The 18,077-nt window shown below is 47.9% G+C and overlaps 1 protein-coding gene across 1 annotated transcript; it reads left to right on the top strand.

The window, feature by feature from the left end:
- Positions 1-1,517: 1,517 nt before the first annotated feature.
- LOC306783062 (deubiquitinase DESI2-like) lies at positions 1,518-10,922 on the top strand (the record flags this gene model as incomplete). Its single annotated transcript, XM_079276593.1, has 3 exons — positions 1,518-1,540; positions 1,764-1,905; positions 10,647-10,922. The coding sequence occupies 3 exons, from the start codon at positions 1,518-1,520 to the stop codon at positions 10,920-10,922; spliced, it is 441 nt and encodes a 146-aa protein (XP_079132719.1).
- Between the last annotated feature and the right edge of the window lie 7,155 nt (positions 10,923-18,077).

Here is an 18,077-nt window from a genome sequence, read left to right as displayed (position 1 = left end):
TCCGTGTTTGGTGTCCCAGCATGCCCAAAATCCTCATCTTTGCAAAGAAATCATCGATTTTCTTTCATTTCTTATGGTTTCTCCACAAAAGGAGCCCACACACACACTGTCCAAAGTCGCCATAACCGCTGCAAGTCGTATCTTGCAGCATTTCGACGGAAAAAGACACATTACAGACCCGACAACGTGCTAGCGGATGTTACCATGGAGCTACTGCCTTCAGAAAACGCTAGTACTTATAGTACAAACTTATCCTCCTCTTCCATAAGCCGTCAACCAACGTTTGCGTAACTGAGCTATTCTCATTCTCGATCGTGCGCTCGGTCGCAGCCATTACGCACAGCAAGTCCGCTACTCACACACCATGTCTTCCACCATATATACATAGTTTTTGCAATTTGCAAAGGCTAATAATAAAAGGAAAATAATATAATATCAAAATATAAAGGGAGAAACACCTTTAGTGTGTCAGAATATCATGTGATTACCATGTGTCCATTTGGGTCTCCAAATGTCCTTTTAGCGCTCCGCCTGGATCTCTTCATGAAGAAACACTGTAGAATGGTCATACTTTCTCCAATCTTCTTCAAATTTGAGGCAGTTGTTCACTGATAGTGTAGTTACAGCCCTATACTGTCCTTTACCTGTACAGATACAGCCACCGGCAGTTATTTATACTGAAAGATACTTTTTTATTTTATGCGGACAAAAATCTTAAATTTTTACTGACTCCAAAGGCCCACTGCTCTGTTTCTGTATGACCTACAGGTTGTCTGACACTTTTGATGCATATAGTCAGAGTGGGCCCCGGGACACTTTGTACTTGAAAAGTTGGGCCCCGAGGTCAAAAAGGTTAAGAACCCCTGCACTAGACCACAAGCGTGGACCATCTGGAACAGATGTGTCCACTGAGCTGGCAGAACGAATGACTGGAGTTGTTCCGATACCAACATCAGTTTTAGAAATGCCTCCGATACACCGTAAAATGCCGGATCGGGTATCAGTGAGTACGCAGGTCTATGCACCGATCTGTTATCACGTCAGCATGTCATAGACCAGCTCATTTACCATGAAAAACTACCGTCCCAAGTCGATGGTAACGAAATATGAAAGTACGTGTTTGTTGGGGCTCATGGTGTCCCGTCGTCCCGGTGATGACGGAACATTCCCCGGTAATGCTACATTGTGCACAACAAATCTGTGTTGAAAGAAAGAGCAAGCCAGTTAGCTGTAGGGTTGGGTACCGGAACTCGGTGGCAACATGACACCGGTTCCTACACGTCCGTATCTACTGGACCCAAACGCAACGCAGATTTCGGTGCTTCCTTTCGGTGCCTGAGCCGATTTGAAATACTTTTCTTACACTACTCTGATGACTCCGTCCTGGCAGCAGGACTCGGTCCTCCGCTCCTCACTCATAGTATTATTACAACGGGAACTTAGCGCTGCCGCTCATAAACATGGGATTTATTGTTTTGTGTTTTGTAAGAGCTGCACATGCTCGGTGCTGATCGGACATGGTGCTAGCGGAGCGTGTCACGTTAGCCAGAGCGAGCAAAATGTCATCAATTTGGCGGTATATTTTACACTAGAAACTCTATCACGCTAGATGATGGCAGACGGTTCTATAGCATTTATTCAGTTTGACAAAGAGCCATGGAACAATCATATCTCATCCGTACAGGGGTAGTAGTGTACAGATGTTAATGTGTCTATTTTAATATCGATTAACGCCCGATCACTTGCCCCGCTCGTCTCTGCAGAGAAGCCATCGTCTTGGGCAGCACCGACTTCACAGAAGAAGACATGGAGCGGATCGTGGAGGAGATGGGGAAGGAGTACAAAGGCAACGCCTACCACCTCATGCACAAGAACTGCAATCACTTCTCCTCAGCACTGTCAGAGGTACACACACTCACACACACACACACACACACACACACACACACACACACACACCCTCTCACACACACACACACACACACGTCCATAGACATGCACATGGGCAGTGAGGACACCAAAAACACCTGAAGGTGTCCAATGTGACAGAAGGTTCACGCTACAGACACCACGACAACACATTCACTGCACATTTCAATATCTGAACACTTGATCCACCTGGAGGATTGTTGTTCATCCATGTCTGTGAACATGCAAAGAGAAAAGGCTCCACATGTTAGGCGGAGCCTCTGACGCACAGAGTGTAGGGTCTGTGTCCAACAGCCAGCTGTCGTGTGAAGGAGAGGACATGGACTATGAGAGTGAATCAGATGTTGCATCTAATTCTGAAACGTGCATTAAAAGCACTGATCTGTATTCACTTGAGGAAATAAACTCATTTTTGGATGTAACTTTAAATAGAACTGTAAAAGTGAGTGATTATTTCCCTGACCCTGAGAAGTTCATCCGATCTGTGGGGGTGGTGCAGAGAAAGGTGGGTTTGGACCTTTTAGATGGAAAAAGCGTTTCCGCCTGAAGAAACACATCACAACTCTGAGGAAAGAGAGGAAAAGTCAAAGGGTTCAAACTAAGACAGTTTAATATGATCATGTGTCACACAGGGTTTTCCACTTTCCACTGCTCACTTCTCATCTTGTCTTACCTCCTTCCATCCTCTGACCTTTCCATGCAGAGCTTCAATTTAGGGTCTTTAAACATCAACGGGCATAAAAGGGATTTTGCAATGCACAAGGTGAGGGTAGGCTCTTTAAATATGAACGGTGGGAGGGACCGACAGAAGAGGGCGGTCACTGCAGACATGATCACACAGAAACAATCAGACATCGTCTTCCTGCAGGAAACGCACAGCGACCCACACAATGAGGTAGACTGGGGTTTGTGGTGGAAGGGCCAGTATGTCCTGTCTCATGGGACCAACCTGTCTGCAGGCGTAGCTGTTCTGTTCTCACCTGGGCTGGATGTTAACATCATCTCCTCCACAGAGATAGTGACAGGCAGGGCTTTAGTGGTCAGAGCATCGATACAAAACATTATTTTTGTTTTTATCAACATTTATGCTCCAAACCAGGGCTCACACAGAACAGACATCTTCCACAAACTCAGAGATGTCCTGCAGCAGCATGATCACAACGACTGTGTAGTGATGGGGGGGGGGGGACTGGAATTGCACCATAAACTCCTTATTGGATAGAACAGGAGAGGAACCTCATTTACAGTCATCCGCCATCTTATCGCAGGTGATTGCAGAGTCAGGTGTGGTGGATGTATGGAGGGTGAAGCATCCCCGGGCTAGGCAGTACACATGGGTGAAGGTGTTGGATGGGAACATTAGGGCAGCCAGGCTGGACAGGGTTTACATATCTCATAGTTTTAGTAACCGGTTATTGAACAGTCACATTTACCCAGTAGGCTTCACCGATCATCACCTCGTCACTTTAGATGTTCACACCTCACCAACCACCAAATGCAGCTCTTACTGGCACTTTAACATTAAGTTGCTTCAGGACAGTGACTTCTGTGGAAAGTTTGAGACTTTCTGGGAAATCTGGAGAGAAAAGAAGAGCGATTTTGAGTCCCTGAGTCAGTGGTGGGATGTAGGAAAGACACATATACGTGTCTTTGTTCAACAATATACAAGTCACTCCACAGTCAAAGTCAAAAGGGTCATTGAGGATCTAGAAAATGAAATCAGGGATTTGGAGCACAGTCTATTCACTCACACCAGCACAGACACTCACAGGCTTCAACAGAAGAAGCAGCAACTAGGTTCCTTTCTACAGGAGCGAGCTAAGGGAGCTTTGGTCAGGTCAAGGTTCACCAGCGTTAGGGACATGGATGCTCCTACCTCCTACTTCTTCAATCTGGAGAAGTCCGTCTCTCGAACCAAACAGATGGTGTGTCTCCGCCTTCCTGATGGTGAGATGACGACTGACCCGATGGAAATGAGACAACATGCTGTAAGCTTCTACAGCGCCCTCTTCAGGAAGGAGGACAACCACAGAGAGCGTTGACGAGCTGCTTCAGGGCCTTCCTCAGCTGGGCCCCGAGGACAGAGTTGTCCTGGACGCCGACATCTCCCTGGAGGAGCTGACCGCTGGTGTGGGTCAGATGGCTGCTGGGAGAGCTCCTGGACTGGACGGGCTGCCTGCGGACTTCTATAAACACTTCTGGACGTGTTTGGGAGCCGACCTGTGGCAGGTGCTGCAGGAGTGTTCACAGGCAGGCCTGTTCAAAGTCAAAGTCAAAGTAGCTTTTATTGTCAATTTCTTGCATGTCAGGACATATAAGGAATCGAAATTACGTTTCCCACTCTCCCACGGTGGAACATAAAGTGCAAGCACGACACATAAAACATAAAACACTTCCTAGGCTAGGTAAAGACAGATATCCTAGTTAAAACATATACTATACTACAATAAAACATTCAATACACATAAAAACGGGAAAAATGGGCAATTAATATAATAATGTGTGTGTATGTGTGTGTGTGAAAGTGGGCAATTAATATAATATAAATATAAATATGGATACATATTTACAATACTTCTGTACTGGGGGGGGGGGGGGGGGTCAGCTTCCATCGTCAGCTTCAGCTTCCCGTCAGGCTGGAGGATATGATTGGGGGGAGTGAGGGGAGAGAGTTCAGTGTCCTGACAGCTTGGTGGGTGAAGCTGTTCTTTAGTCTGGTGGTGCGACAGCGGAGGCTCCTGTACCTTCTTCCAGAGGGTAGGAGGCTGAACAGAGTATGTGCAGGGTGACTTGGGTCGCTTGCGATTTGAGTAGCTTTCCGGGTGAGGCGGGTGGTGTAGGTTTCCTGTAACGAGGAGAGTGGGGCACCGATGATCTTTCCGGCTGTCTTTACAATGCGTTGTAGTGCTTTTCTGCTGTGTTGGGTGCAGCTACCGCCCCACACAGTGATGCAGCTAGACAGGATGCTTTCAATGGTGCGCCTGTAAAATGATTTCAGCACTGATGTGGGGGCTTTTACTCTCTTCAGCTTGCGGAGGAAGTAGAGGCGCCGCTGGGCTCTCTTTGCCAGTGATGCGCAGTTGGTGGCCCAGGAGAGGTCGTCACTGATGTGCACCCCCAGGAATTTGGTGCTTTCTACTTGCTCCACAGCAGCACCATCGATGGTCAGTGGCGGGTGTACAGTGTGGCCTCTCCTGAAGTCAACAACAATCTCCTTAGTTTTGGTGACATTCAGCAGGAGATTGTTGTCGCTGCACCATGTGGTCAGAAGGTTGACCTCCTTCCTATAGTTGGTCTCATTGTTCTTGGTGATGAGACCAACCAGAGTGGTGTCGTCTGCGAACTTCACCATGTGATTGGTGCTGTATGTAGGTACGCAGTCGTGAGTCAGCAGGGTGAAGAGCAGGGGGCTGAGCACACAGCCTTGTGGGGCCCCAGTGCTTAGGGTGATGCTGCGTGAGGTGTTGTTGCCGACACGTACCGCTTGTGGCCTCTCACTAAGGAAGTCCAGGACCCAATTGCACAGTGGGGTGTTGAACCCCAGCTGGTCCAGTTTGCAGATGAGTTGTTGTGGGATTATGGTATTAAATGCTGAGCTGAAGTCTATGAAAAGTATTCTTACATATGAGTCTGCTTTTTCTAGGTGGGTGAGGGCTGGGTGGAGAGCAGAGCAGATTGCGTCCTCTGTGGAACGTTTTGCTCTGTATGCAAACTGAGAGGGGTCCATGGTGGGGGGGAGGATGGACTTGATGTGGGCCATGACTAGCCGTTCAAAACACTTCATAATGATGGGGGTCAGTGCCACGGGGCGATAGTCATTGAAGCAGGATGGAGCCGGTTTCTTGGGTACAGGTATGATGATGGAGGTTTTGAGGTGTGATGGGACAGCAGCTTGACTCAGAGAAGTGTTGAAGATAACAGTGAAGATATCTGTTAGCTCCTCTGCGCAGTCCCTTAGTGTGCGGCCTGGGATGTTGTCTGGGCCTGTTGCTTTTCGGGGATTGATGGTGGAGAGTGCTCTTTTCACACTTGCAGCAGACAGGCACAGGGCCTGGTCGTGGGGGGAGGGTGGGGTTTTCTGTGGGCTAGTGGTGTTTGTTGATTCAAACCGTGCGAAGAAGCTGTTGAGGTCGTTCAGCAGAGAGATGTTGTCATCACAGGTCTGTGAAGCAGGCTTGTAGTCCGTTATGGTCTGGATGCCCTGCCACAGGCTGCGTGTGTCTCTGCTGTCCTTGAAGTGGTTGGTGATTTTTTCAGAGTAGTCCTGTTTTGCTTTTCTAATGCCCCGGGACAGGTTGGCTCTCGCTGTTTTCAGGCCATTTCTATCTCCGGCATTGAAGGCTTTGTCTCTGGCCCGCAGCAGCTGATGGACGGCCCCTGTCAGCCAAGGCTTCTTGTTAGCCCTAGTGGTGATGGTCTTTTTAGCGGTTACATCATCTGTGCATTTCCGGATGTAGGAAAGAACAGTGTCTGTGAGCTCCTCATTGTCTATGTTGTTATTGTACGTAGCTGCATGTTTGAACATGTCCCAGTCTGTTGTAGCGAGACAGTCCTTGAGAGCAGATCTTGATCCTTCCGGCCACACTGTGATCTCTTTTCGAACCGTTTTTTTCACTCTCACTCTGGGCCTGTATGCTGGCGTTAGCATAACAGTGAGGTGGTCAGAGAGTCCGATGTGGGGGAGAGGGGTGGCCTTGTATGCTCCTTTAAGTGAAGTGTAGACTAAGTCCAGGATGTTTTTCTCCCTTGTTGGGAATTTTACATGCTGGTAGAGATTTGGAAGAACAGTCTTAAGGTTTGCATGATTAAAATCTCCTGCGACGACAATGAAACCATCCGGGTGAGCCGTCTGTTGTTCACTGATGGCATGATGCAGTTCACAGAGTGCCGCACTCCTGTCACTGTTGTTGGAGGTTGGAGGGATATATACTGCAACTAACAAGACTGCATTAAATTCCCTCGGCAGGTAGAAAGGACGGCACTTTATGATCATAAACTCCACCAGTGGTGAACAGTGTCTGCATACTACCACAGCATCTCGGCACCACACGTCACGTATGTAAACACACACGCCCCCGCCTCTTTGTTTACATCCGTTAGCATGGGCCCTGTCCGCCCGATAGCATGTTAGCTCATCAAGTTGCACAGCGGAGTCAGGGATATTGTCATTTAGCCATGTTTCAGTAAAAACAAGCACACAGCAGTTACTCACTGTCCTATTTCCTGACCTCAGCAGTCGTATGTGGTCCATTTTGTGGTCCAGAGACCGTACGTTAGCCAGGATGATGGATGGTATGGCTGGGCGAGTAGGGCTAGCCGCTAGCCTAGCTCGGACGTTACCGACGACATGTCGGCATGCAGTACTATCACTGTTACCCAAAAAAGGAGATTTGTCCTTACTGAAGAACTGGAGACCGGTGGCGTTGTTATGCACAGACTATAAACTTCTTTCCAAGGTGCTCGCCAACCGGCGTAAGAACTTTCTAGAGTCTATAATCCACAGAGACCAGTCTTACTGTGTACCGGACAGATCCATCATGGATAACATTGTTCTCATGAGGGACTTGTTGGATCTCTGTAAACTGTATAATATTGATGTTGGGGTTATATCATTAGACCAGGAGAAGGCTTTTGATAGGGTTGATCATAGTTTTCTTTTTTCCACTTTAAGAGCTTTTGGTTTTGGGGAAGGGTTTGTGTCACTGTTGGGTTTGATGTACAAGGAGGCTGCTTGTCTGCTGAAGGTGGGGGGCGGTTTGAGCTGTCCAGTTCAGGTCCAGAGAGGCATCAGACAGGGATGTCCTATCTCTGGACAGTTATACTCCATTGCCATTGAGCCTCTTCTGAATAGGTTGAGGTCCCATCTATCAGGACTAATGTTACCTGGGCTGCGTCAGCGGCCCTCGCTGGTGGTGTCAGCATATGCTGATGATGTTTATGTGTTCGTCAAAGACCAGAGGGATGTCCAGGTCCTAGGTGACAGTTTAGCCTTGTTTGAGGGGGCATCTTCAGCGAAGGTAAACTGGGGAAAAAGTGAAGCTTTGCAGGTTGGGCAGTGGGCAGACAAAGAAATACCAAAGCTACCAGGAAGCCTCAGATGGGGAAGGCAGGGCTTGAAGGTTTTGGGTGTTTTTTTGGGAACAGAAGAGTTTCAGAAACAGAACTGGGAGGGTGCTATGGAGAGAGTGTGTACCAGATTGTCTAAATGGAAATGGCTGCTACCTCAGCTCTCTTACAGGGGGAGGGTCCTAATTGTCAATAACTTGGTTGCCTCGACCCTTTGGCACAGGCTGGTAGTCCTGCCTCCACCACAGGGCCTGATTAAAGACATCCAGGGGACAGTTGTGGACTTCTTCTGGTCAGGGCTTCACTGGCTGAGATCTGCGGTGCTGTACCTGCCGGTCCAGGAGGGAGGGCAGGGCCTGGTGGACATCGCATCACGAATCACAGCCTTCAGACTGCAGACGGCTCAGAGACTGCTGTACAGTTTCGGCCTGCCATGGACGGATACTGCCTGTGTGCTACTGAGGAGGGCCGGACGCTTAGGTTACGACAAACACCTGTTCCTGCTCCAGCCCCAGTCAGTGGATCTAACTGGTCTGACACCGTTCTATCAATCCGTCCTACAGGCGTGGCAGGTTCTTACAGTCCATCGGAGAGCTGTGTCGACACCAGGAATGTGGCTCTTTGAGGAGCCGCTGTTTGGAAGCAGCTATATCACGTCCCAGGTCCTGACGTCCGTCAGCCTGAGATCCAGACTGAGAGAGGCCGGCTGTGTGAAGCTGGGTCATCTGATGAAGACCTCCATCCCTCAACTTGCGGAGCTGATCAACATCCGGTCCAGCAGGCTGCTGCTCGGGCTGGTGGAGGAGGTCTGTGCGTCCCTGCCAGAAGTCCTCAGAGCGTTTGTTGGAGACCGTGCAATATCTGACCAATGGGACGATGAATGTGAGTATGTCTTCCCACCCCTGGCTGTCTGTCCTGCTGTGGGACAGTGGGAGGATGAGGAGGACATCCTGCTGTCTCTAAAGACACCCCAGGTGGAGGACTTTGAGACTCTGGGGAGGAAAGCAGCGTATCAGGTCAGTGTGAAAGTCTCTAACTTGCGCTCTCTGGCAGGACTGAGGGTGTCGAGGTGGACCGAGTCTTTGGGGGGGATCCTCCCCAAGGGGCTGTTGGCGGTCCCTGTACAAACCCCCTGTAGACAAGCGGACAGGAGACCTCCAGTGGAGGATTGTACATGGGGCCATAGCTACAAACAGGTATCTGGTGCACCTCGACCCTGGCTCAGGGGACAGCTGTCCTTTTTGCTCGCAGACAGAATCTATCCACCATCTGTTCGTTGAGTGTTCCAGGCTGGTGAGACTCTTCAGCCGCCTGAAGGCGTGGTTTCAGGGCTTAGGAGAACACTTTCCTTTCTGTCTGTTTATCTATGGTCCAAACTACTCTGCCAAAAAGAAATCTGTTCACACACTCGTGGATTTCCTTTCAGGACTGGCTAAACGAGCTATTTGGAAAACAAGGAAAAACCGGGTGAGGGGTGTAGGGTCAGAGGACGTGAGCTTGATGCTGACCGGACTGCTGGCTGCTCGGCTCAGGGTGGAGTTTGGTTTCTACAGTCTGACAAAGAAAACTGAACTCTTTGTGAACATTTGGGCTCTGAACGACGTTCTGTGTTCAGTCAGAGATAATGCTCTGTTTCTGAACCGATGAGTTTGTGGGTTTTTTAGGTTTTTGTTGTTTGTTTGCGTGAATTAAGTTTGGTCTGAGAAACAGTAAAACTCTGTAAATGGAATTTTAAAAAAATGAATAAAGATACATTTTAAACCTCTCCTCTCTCCTCTCTCCTCTCTCCTCTCCTCCTCTCCTCTCCTCCTCTCCTCTTCTCTCCTCTCTTCTCCTCCTCTCCTCTTCTCTCCTCTCTTCTCCTCTCTCTCCTCTCTTCTCTCTCCTCTCCTCCTCTCTCCTCCTCTCCTCCTCTCCCCTCTTCTCTCTCCTCTCTTCTCTCTTCTCTCCTCTCCCCTCCTCTCCTCCTCTGCCCTCTCCTCCTCTCCCCTCTTCTCCTCTCTCCTCTCTCTCTCCTCTCCTCCTCTCTGTGTTCACTTCCTGTAGTTCAGTCAGTGTCGCCTCCTTGTGGTCACATGACTGTTGTTCTCGGATGAATCAATCATGACGTCATAGTGCAACACTTTAATGTTTTTGTCACAAACCGGGCCGAAGGGCCGTGACAGCAGAGGGAGACGCATTCAATGAAACAGTGAATCAGTTATTTATGAAGTCTAAAGCAATGAAACAGACAAACACAAACTAAGATGAATGTGAAGTCAGTCATGTCAGCAGTGTGAGTGAGTGGGTGAGTGTAGAAGCAGCCTCTGGACCACCTGAGGGTCCGGAGGCTTTTGATCCCGAGCGCTCCGGCACAGGGCCAGTGCTGCTGAGGCCTCAGGTGCTTCCACTGACGACCCTCTGCCACACCTGTGAGGAAGGCTTACAGTGAACTCTTTATGACAGGAGACATTTACAATGAGAACATGAAGAAATATCTAAATATTAAGCTGAGTTTTAGGTGCTTTTCTGTGACGGAAGCGTTGGTCACACGTGATGTGTTCAAGGACCCTGGTGAATCTGACCGGCGGTGTAGTTGTCTCACGCCGCTGTGGGCTTCTCGGGGCTCGTGACTGCTGTTGTAAGAGCTCCTTTTCTTTCTGCCTCCTCAGATCCTGTGTGGCCGTGAGACCCCCCGCTGGGTCAACCGTCTGGCCTACTTCAGCTCCTGCGTGCCGTTCCTCCAGAGCTGCCTGCCCAAAGAGTGGCTGACCCCGGCCGCCTTACAGTCCAGCGTCAGCCAGGAGCTCCACGGAGGAGCAGGAGGAGCAGGAGGAGAGCTGGAGGAGGCCGAGGACGCGGCGGCCTCGGCCTCCCTGGCGTCCATGTCTCCCTCCTCCAGCCCGTCCTCTTTGCCTCGTCATTCCCGCCACCAGCCCCGCCGGTAGACCGCTGGGAGACCCTCATGACCCCGCTGATCCAGACCCACGTCCGTCTGGGACATCCAGACCGCCTCCCTTCAAAGTCCGTCTCATTATTTCAGTCTGGAAGCCGGAGATCTCGCGCTGCACGTCCAGGTGTTCCCGGCGGTCAGTCCGCTGTGGTGGAAACCAGTGAGATGAATGACCTCAGACTCTTTTCACTGGTTCTTGTCTGGTGGTCTCCGGTCTGTTGGACGCAGCTGATGCTCAACACGGCGCTCGGAGCCCTCGTTGCTCCTGAAGGGTTCTCCACACTGTGGAACATTAAACGCTCCACTCGGACACGTTCCAGCGTTGTGGTTTAAACTCTTTCATCTGGTCTGCGGCCGTCGTCAAAGAGCAGCAGGTGGAGTTTGAATCTCTGCATCTTTGTGCGTCTGGACCTCCGACTTCTAATGGGAAAGACTCGCTTCTCCTCAAACTCCACACTGACACCCAATGTTCCCTCTAAGCTGCGCGCTTGAGCAATCGCGCACTGCTCGCACATTCTCAGCGCACAAGAAAATCTATGCAGCGCATAAAATAAAATTCAACATAAACGTATTAATTAATATCTAATATTAGTCCTAATCTTATCTAATCAATTAAACCAATACTAATAATAATAATAATAATTTTGTTTTCTGTACTATTTTGCAACGTAACTCAGTGAGTGACAGGTGTCCAGCCAATGATACGATTCGGTTCACTTACGCTACGCAGCCAATCATAGCATTGACACTATTGCCCTGCCCATTCGCGCCGTGCAGGTTAGCTAGCTAACAACAGTGCGGCGGAGTTACGAGTTGCAAATGCCCCTTATCCCCCCTTATCATGGCGAAACGAACGGGCAGCGACATAAAGTCAAAGCAAGAAGCAGACGAAGCCATCAACCTGGACAAAGTGTACAACCATTGGAGAAGTGAGAAGGACAGACGTGAAAAATAAGGTAAAATTTAAGTCAGATTTGTGCATATTCTAGTGACATTTATTAAGATTTTTTACTTATGGATATTAATCATTAAATTATGTTACTACTAGATAATTTATGGGTAGTAGAAATGATAATAAAAAACTGAGTAATTACATATTTTACAGACAGAGTTACAGGAATTTACACTGTATCACAAGCTACAGCACACGTCATTGTGCAAAATGTGAATGTTTTAATGTGAACAAAATGTTATGTCTGAAAGGTGTATATGTATCTTTTCTTCCAGAACAGGACCCTCACACAGGCCACAACAGGACCTCACACAGGCCAAAGCAAGACTCTTCCCATGGCTAAGCAGGACTCTCACATAAAACATACTACAGATCTCATGAACAACAAGATTTTTGTCTTCTTCCTTTAAAGTTTGTCAAATCACTTATATTAAAAGTAAACTAGTGAAAATTGCTGCTGTAATTTGATTCTTTTAATAAGCCATGTAACTTGCTATGATCCAAGGTTTTGAACAGGTGTGATACTGGTGTGTGGCCACAGCGTGCACATCTGATGTTGCTCACAGTGGTCCTCAGTGTGCTCAGGGAGCTTGTGTGTATGCCCAGACACATGAAAAATTAGAGGGAACATTGCTGACACCAGTCCGTCATGATCACCCGGTCATTCATTCACCGGTAACGTTTGAATTAGAGAAGCCTTTCTGTCAGTAGCAAACCGCCACAGTGCCTTTGAGCAAAAGGCACTCGAACCCCACAAGTGTCCCGGTGGTCCGGTGGTCCGCTGGTCCGGTGGTGAGCTCAGTGATGTCTGAACCGGCGCTCTGCTGTTCATTTGGAGCGTTCTGGCTTTCATTTAATGTCAGAAGATCTTCTTCTTTTGAGGAGAACTGCTTTGAATCCGTTGACGTATATTTCTGTGATGCGTTCTCTTTTAATCTGCGTTCGATGAACTCAGGACTCAGAACCGTCTTTTGTACGAAAATCATGTTTTTTAAAGTTTGTGTTCTTTTTTCTGACGCAGTCGTCAGAAACAGTTTTATACGAATGAAGAAAAAGAGGTGTGTGTGTGTGTGTGTGTGTGTGTGTGTGTGTGTGTGTGTGTGTGTGTGTGTGAGAGAGTGAGTTTTTGAGCTTCATTTAGGATTTGAACTGTTAAAACACACGGTTATTTTCAGGACTTTGTTTTCTAACGAGACAAACGGTGATGAAGCAAAGACGACGGTCCTCTTGAGACCAGGACGGGAGTGATTTGGACCGAGAGGATTATTATCATTATTATTATTATTATTATTATTATTATTATTATTATCATTATCGTCTTTTTTTCAGAGAGAAGTAAACTTTATTTTGATCACTGCTGGTGTGTTGGCGCCCTCTGCTGGCTGTTTTCTGTACTGTTTCCTCTTCACTGCTTCACCTTGTTTACTTCACTCATCATCATCCTCCTCATCTTCATCACCCAGCAGACGGTGATTCCACGTCTCCACAGATCACTGACTTGCCGCCAAAGACGGATTCAACCTCACCGGTCGTCCACCGGCTCGTCCTTTTGATGCGACGCAGTCGTATCGTCTCAAACAGCAACACGTTCCGTGTGTGGTGAGAGGGAACCCTCGTGTGTGTGTGGTGAGAGGGAACCCTCGTGTGTGTGTGGTGAGAGGGAACCCTCGTGTGTGTATGTGTGGTGAGAGGGAACCCTCGTGTGTGTGTGTGGTGAGAGGGAACCCTCGTGTGTGTGTGGTGAGAGGGAACCCTCGTGTGTGTGTGTGTGTGTGGTGAGAGGGAACCCTCGTGTGTGTGTGGTGAGAGGGAACCCTCGTGTGTGTGTGGTGAGAGGGAACCCTCGTGTGTGTGTGTGTGGTGAGAGGGAACCCTCGTGTGTGTGTGTGGTGAGAGGGAACCCTCGTGTGTGTGTGGTGAGAGGGAACCCTCGTGTGTGTGTGGTGAGAGGGAACCCTCGTGTGTGTGTGTGTGTGGTAAGAGGGAACCCTCGTGTGTGTGTGTGGTGAGAGGGAACCCTCGTGTGTGTGTGTGTGGTGAGAGGGAACCCTCGTGTGTGTGTGTGGTGAGAGGGAACCCTCGTGTGTGTGTGTGTGGTGAGAGGGAACCCTCGTGTGTGTGTGGTGAGAGGGAACCCTCGTGTGTGTGTGTGTGGTGAGAGGGAACCCTCGTGTGTGTGTGTGTGGTGAGAGGGAACCCTCGTGTGTTCTCGCTGACTTGTTCCACAGGGAACTTCCATGAAGCCTCCGGAGGAGTCTGACCTGATTTGTACCTTTTTGTTGTAAAGTTATTAAAGAGAAGTCTACAAGCTGTCTGTGGTGTGTCCTGATGTCCTGAGAGGTCCATGTTGTACTACCTGATACTTGTACTCCACTACCTCCCAGAGGTCCATGTTGTACTACCTGATACTTGTACTCCACTACCTCCCAGAGGTACATGTTGTACTACCTGATACTTGTACTCCACTACCTCCCAGAGGTACATGTTGTACTACCTGGTACTTGTACTCCACTACCTCCCAGAGGTACATGTTGTACTACCTGGTACTTGTACTCCACTACCTCCCAGAGGTACATGTTGTACTACCTGATACTTGTACTCCACTACCTGCCAGAGGTACATGTTGTACTACCTGGTACTTGTACTCCACTACCTCCCAGAGGTACATGTTGTACTACCTGGTACTTGTACTCCACTACCTCCCAGAGGTACATGTTGTACTACCTGGTACTTGTACTCCACTACCTCCCAGAGGTACATGTTGTACTACCTGATACTTGTACTCCACTACCTGCCAGAGGTACATGTTGTACTACCTGGTACTTGTACTCCACTACCTCCCAGAGGTACATGTTGTACTTGTACTACATGTATGTGACAGCTGTCTTCCATCACTCTGATGATTCGACCTCTAGTCAGGTGGAAGGTGGGCGGAGCTGTGAATTATGGGATGATGTCACCAAACTACCTGCATTGTGGCTAAGTTGCCCCGCCCCCAACAGGTAGAACAAGGAAGCTGTCAATCAAGCTCCACCCTGCTGAGAGGACGACAGGTGAGCCTATGATGCATTACTGCTGATTCTACCAGCAAACAGTAGAAGAAGAAGTTAGCATTTCTGTTCCAAAGGTTCAGGTCTGAAGTGGACCCTGGTACCTTGTGGAACGTGACAGACCAACATGTCCTGAGTCACAAAGATGTTTTCACCATGATCGTACTGAGCCTCCTCTGCGTCATCAACCGTTTCCAACAGTCATCACATCAAACGTGTTCTTCAGTCAAACAGCAGAAAGCTTTGTGGGGAATGTCTGCTTTCTTTCTCACGTCTCTGTTTCTTCTTCTCGATGCCTCGTGGCTCACTCTGTTTATTTCTATATTTCATATCTGGACTCTGATTACAGGATTGATGAGGTGGACAATGTTTGGTGTGAACTTCAACACAGAGCAACATGAGGACCTCGTGACGGCCCCTCCCTTCCTGTTTCACTTCTGGAGCTCGTGGTGTCGCAGCTTCTTCTTCTCTGCTTCTGAAGGTTAGAAAGCGACTCTTCACTGAGGGACTCTTGGAGGACTCTGTTCTGGCAGCGAACACAAGGTTTTATGAATCTGAATATTATTTGAGGTACTGTGTGTATTTCCTCATTTGAACGTATTCAAACATTTAGTGTGTATTTGATGCTGTGTTTTATAAATGAGACCCATGAACAGTAAATAAGAGCCTAATATTTGGACTGTTTAACATACAATCAGAGATAATATGAAGTAATCTCACTGTGTACCTTTTGAATAATCTCTCAAAGTTCCTTCCAGAGACCAAGTTTCAGCCATTTAGTCTTAACTTTGATGAGAGATAAAAACATTTTCTTCCATAAATAGTTTATGAACTTTGTATTTTTGGATAAAGGACTTTATAGACTTTATAGACTCACCGTCTGTACTGAAGTACATGTTTGTGGTTCTTGTATTTTAACTTATAAGCCCAGACTCTGTCTCGCCCTCCACCCTGAAGCATTGTGCTGACCAGCTGTCTCCGGTGTTTCCAGACATCTTCAGCACCTCCCTGGAGACTTGCCTGCTTCAAGGCCTCCACCATCATCGCTGGCTCCATCATATCCCAGGACCTCAAGTGGAGCTGAACATCAGCTCCATCACCAAGAAGGCTCAGCAGAGGATGTACTTCCTGAGGCAGCTGAAGAAGTTCAACCTGCCAAAGACAATGTTGGTGCATTTCTACACAGCCATCATTGAGTCCATCCTCTGCTCCTCCATCACCGTCTGGTACGCTGCAGCCACTGCCAAGGACAAGGACAGACTGCAGCGCATCATTCACTCTGCTGAGAAGGTGATTGGCTGCAATCTGCCGTCCCTCCAGGACTTGTTCACTTTAAGAACCCTGAAGCGAGCAAGAAGGATTGTAGCTGACCCCTCTCACCCTGGACATGAACTGTTGGTGCCCCTTCCATCTGGTAGGAGGCTGAGGTCCATCAGAACCAAGACCTCACGACACACGAACAGTTTCTTCCCGTCGGCAGTCGGGCTCATTAACAGAGCCCGGGACCCCCACTGACTCTGTCCTCCCCAGGACAAAGTCCCACCGGTCACTCCCGCACATCCTTCTATCACACTGGACACTTTCACACTACACTTCATCTCACTGGTCTATCGTCCTGCTATCTGCTCGCTTGTGCACTCGACTTCACTTTATTTAATATTTCACTTTATTTTACATTTTCTGTAAATTGAATTTGTTTCTACTTTGCATTGTTGCTCGTTGTTGATTGTTGTTAATCTTACGCACCTCCCGTCATGTCTAATTCCTCGTATGTTCAACATACGATGGCAATAAACGGATTCAGATTATTCTCTGATTAGATCTCATGTGAGAAAAGAGGTGAAGACTTTCAAATCGAGGAGTACAAAGTATACAATAAATACACGCAATTATACATCATATTGTTTGTTGTTGTCATGGTAACGTGGTATGTTGCAGCAAAGTGCTGTCCCGTTCCTATTTACACCATCTCAAGCCCTCAGTCTCTCACACTCACCCACTCACCAGGTGACTTCAGGGTTTGAGGGTTCAGGGTTTGAGGGTTTAGGGTTTGAGGGTTTGAGGGTTTCGGGGTTTGAGGGTTTGAGGGTTTGAGGGTTCAGGGTTTAGGGTTTAGGGTTTAGGGTTTGAGGGTTTGAGGGTTTCGGGGTTTGAGGGTTTAGGGTTTGAGGGTTCAGGGTTTGAGGGTTCAGGGTTCAGGGTTTGAGGGTTTCGGGGGACGTTGGGATTTGGCCTGAACTTCCCTTTGATTGGAACCAGAGAGGAGCTATTGTTCTTTTAACAGACAGATGATAGATGATATGTACTTCAGCAAACAAAGTAGCAGAATAAAAACAAAAATATTAAGTATAAAAACAATATATACAATAAAATAACAGAGTATATATTAAAAATAAAAAATGTTTTTGTGTTTATTATTATGATTGTGAATATTATTATTGTCTCGAGGCAGATGAACAAAGAAAGCAGGACTTTGTCTCTAAATCGTGAACTGCTCTTGTGTTTACATCTGCAGTGGCTTCACCTGCCGTACATATTAGTTATGTCATTATTTAATGTGCTTGTTCAAATCTTATTTGTTTTTATGAATATGGATTTTTGTGATAGGAACTATTGTTACGTCCTATGTTGTGCTGGGACACATTTAGTGGTGGCACAGCAACAAGAAGACACGTGAAGAAGAAGAAGTCTATCTACTCTTTAACTTTAAGTGTTTAAGTGTTTAAGTTTAACTTAATGTGTCTGGAGTTGTTTTTATGAAATGGTTCATATTGTTCCTCTGATGTGATTAAGATGTGAATCCTCTTCAGTGAGAGGATGAATACGTGTGTTAGAGCCTCAGTGCTGCTGGCTTGATTTCACTACATTCGTTGTCTGTTAATGACGCAGCGTCCCGTCATGTCTTCATGTATCTGCACTCTGCAGTTACTTGTACGTGTTGAGCTTCATTTCCTCATGAAACAGATAATAGTGGAGCGTAGCGTCATCATGAGGTTGTGAGGAGGTCCAGCTGTAGGACAGCACTGAAGGCCCAGGTATGAAACACACGGCCGCCACCATTGAGTCTCTTTCCATCAGTGTTCATGTCTGAATGAAGCTGTGAGGTTCATGTGACAGTCTCCTCTGTCTGAAGGACATCATGTCATCA

The sequence above is a fragment of the Melanostigma gelatinosum genome (genome assembly GCF_949748355.1).
Source record: "Melanostigma gelatinosum genome assembly, chromosome: 10".
Lineage (NCBI taxonomy): Eukaryota > Metazoa > Chordata > Actinopteri > Perciformes > Zoarcidae > Melanostigma > Melanostigma gelatinosum.
This window is presented reverse-complemented; position numbering and strand designations above follow the sequence as displayed.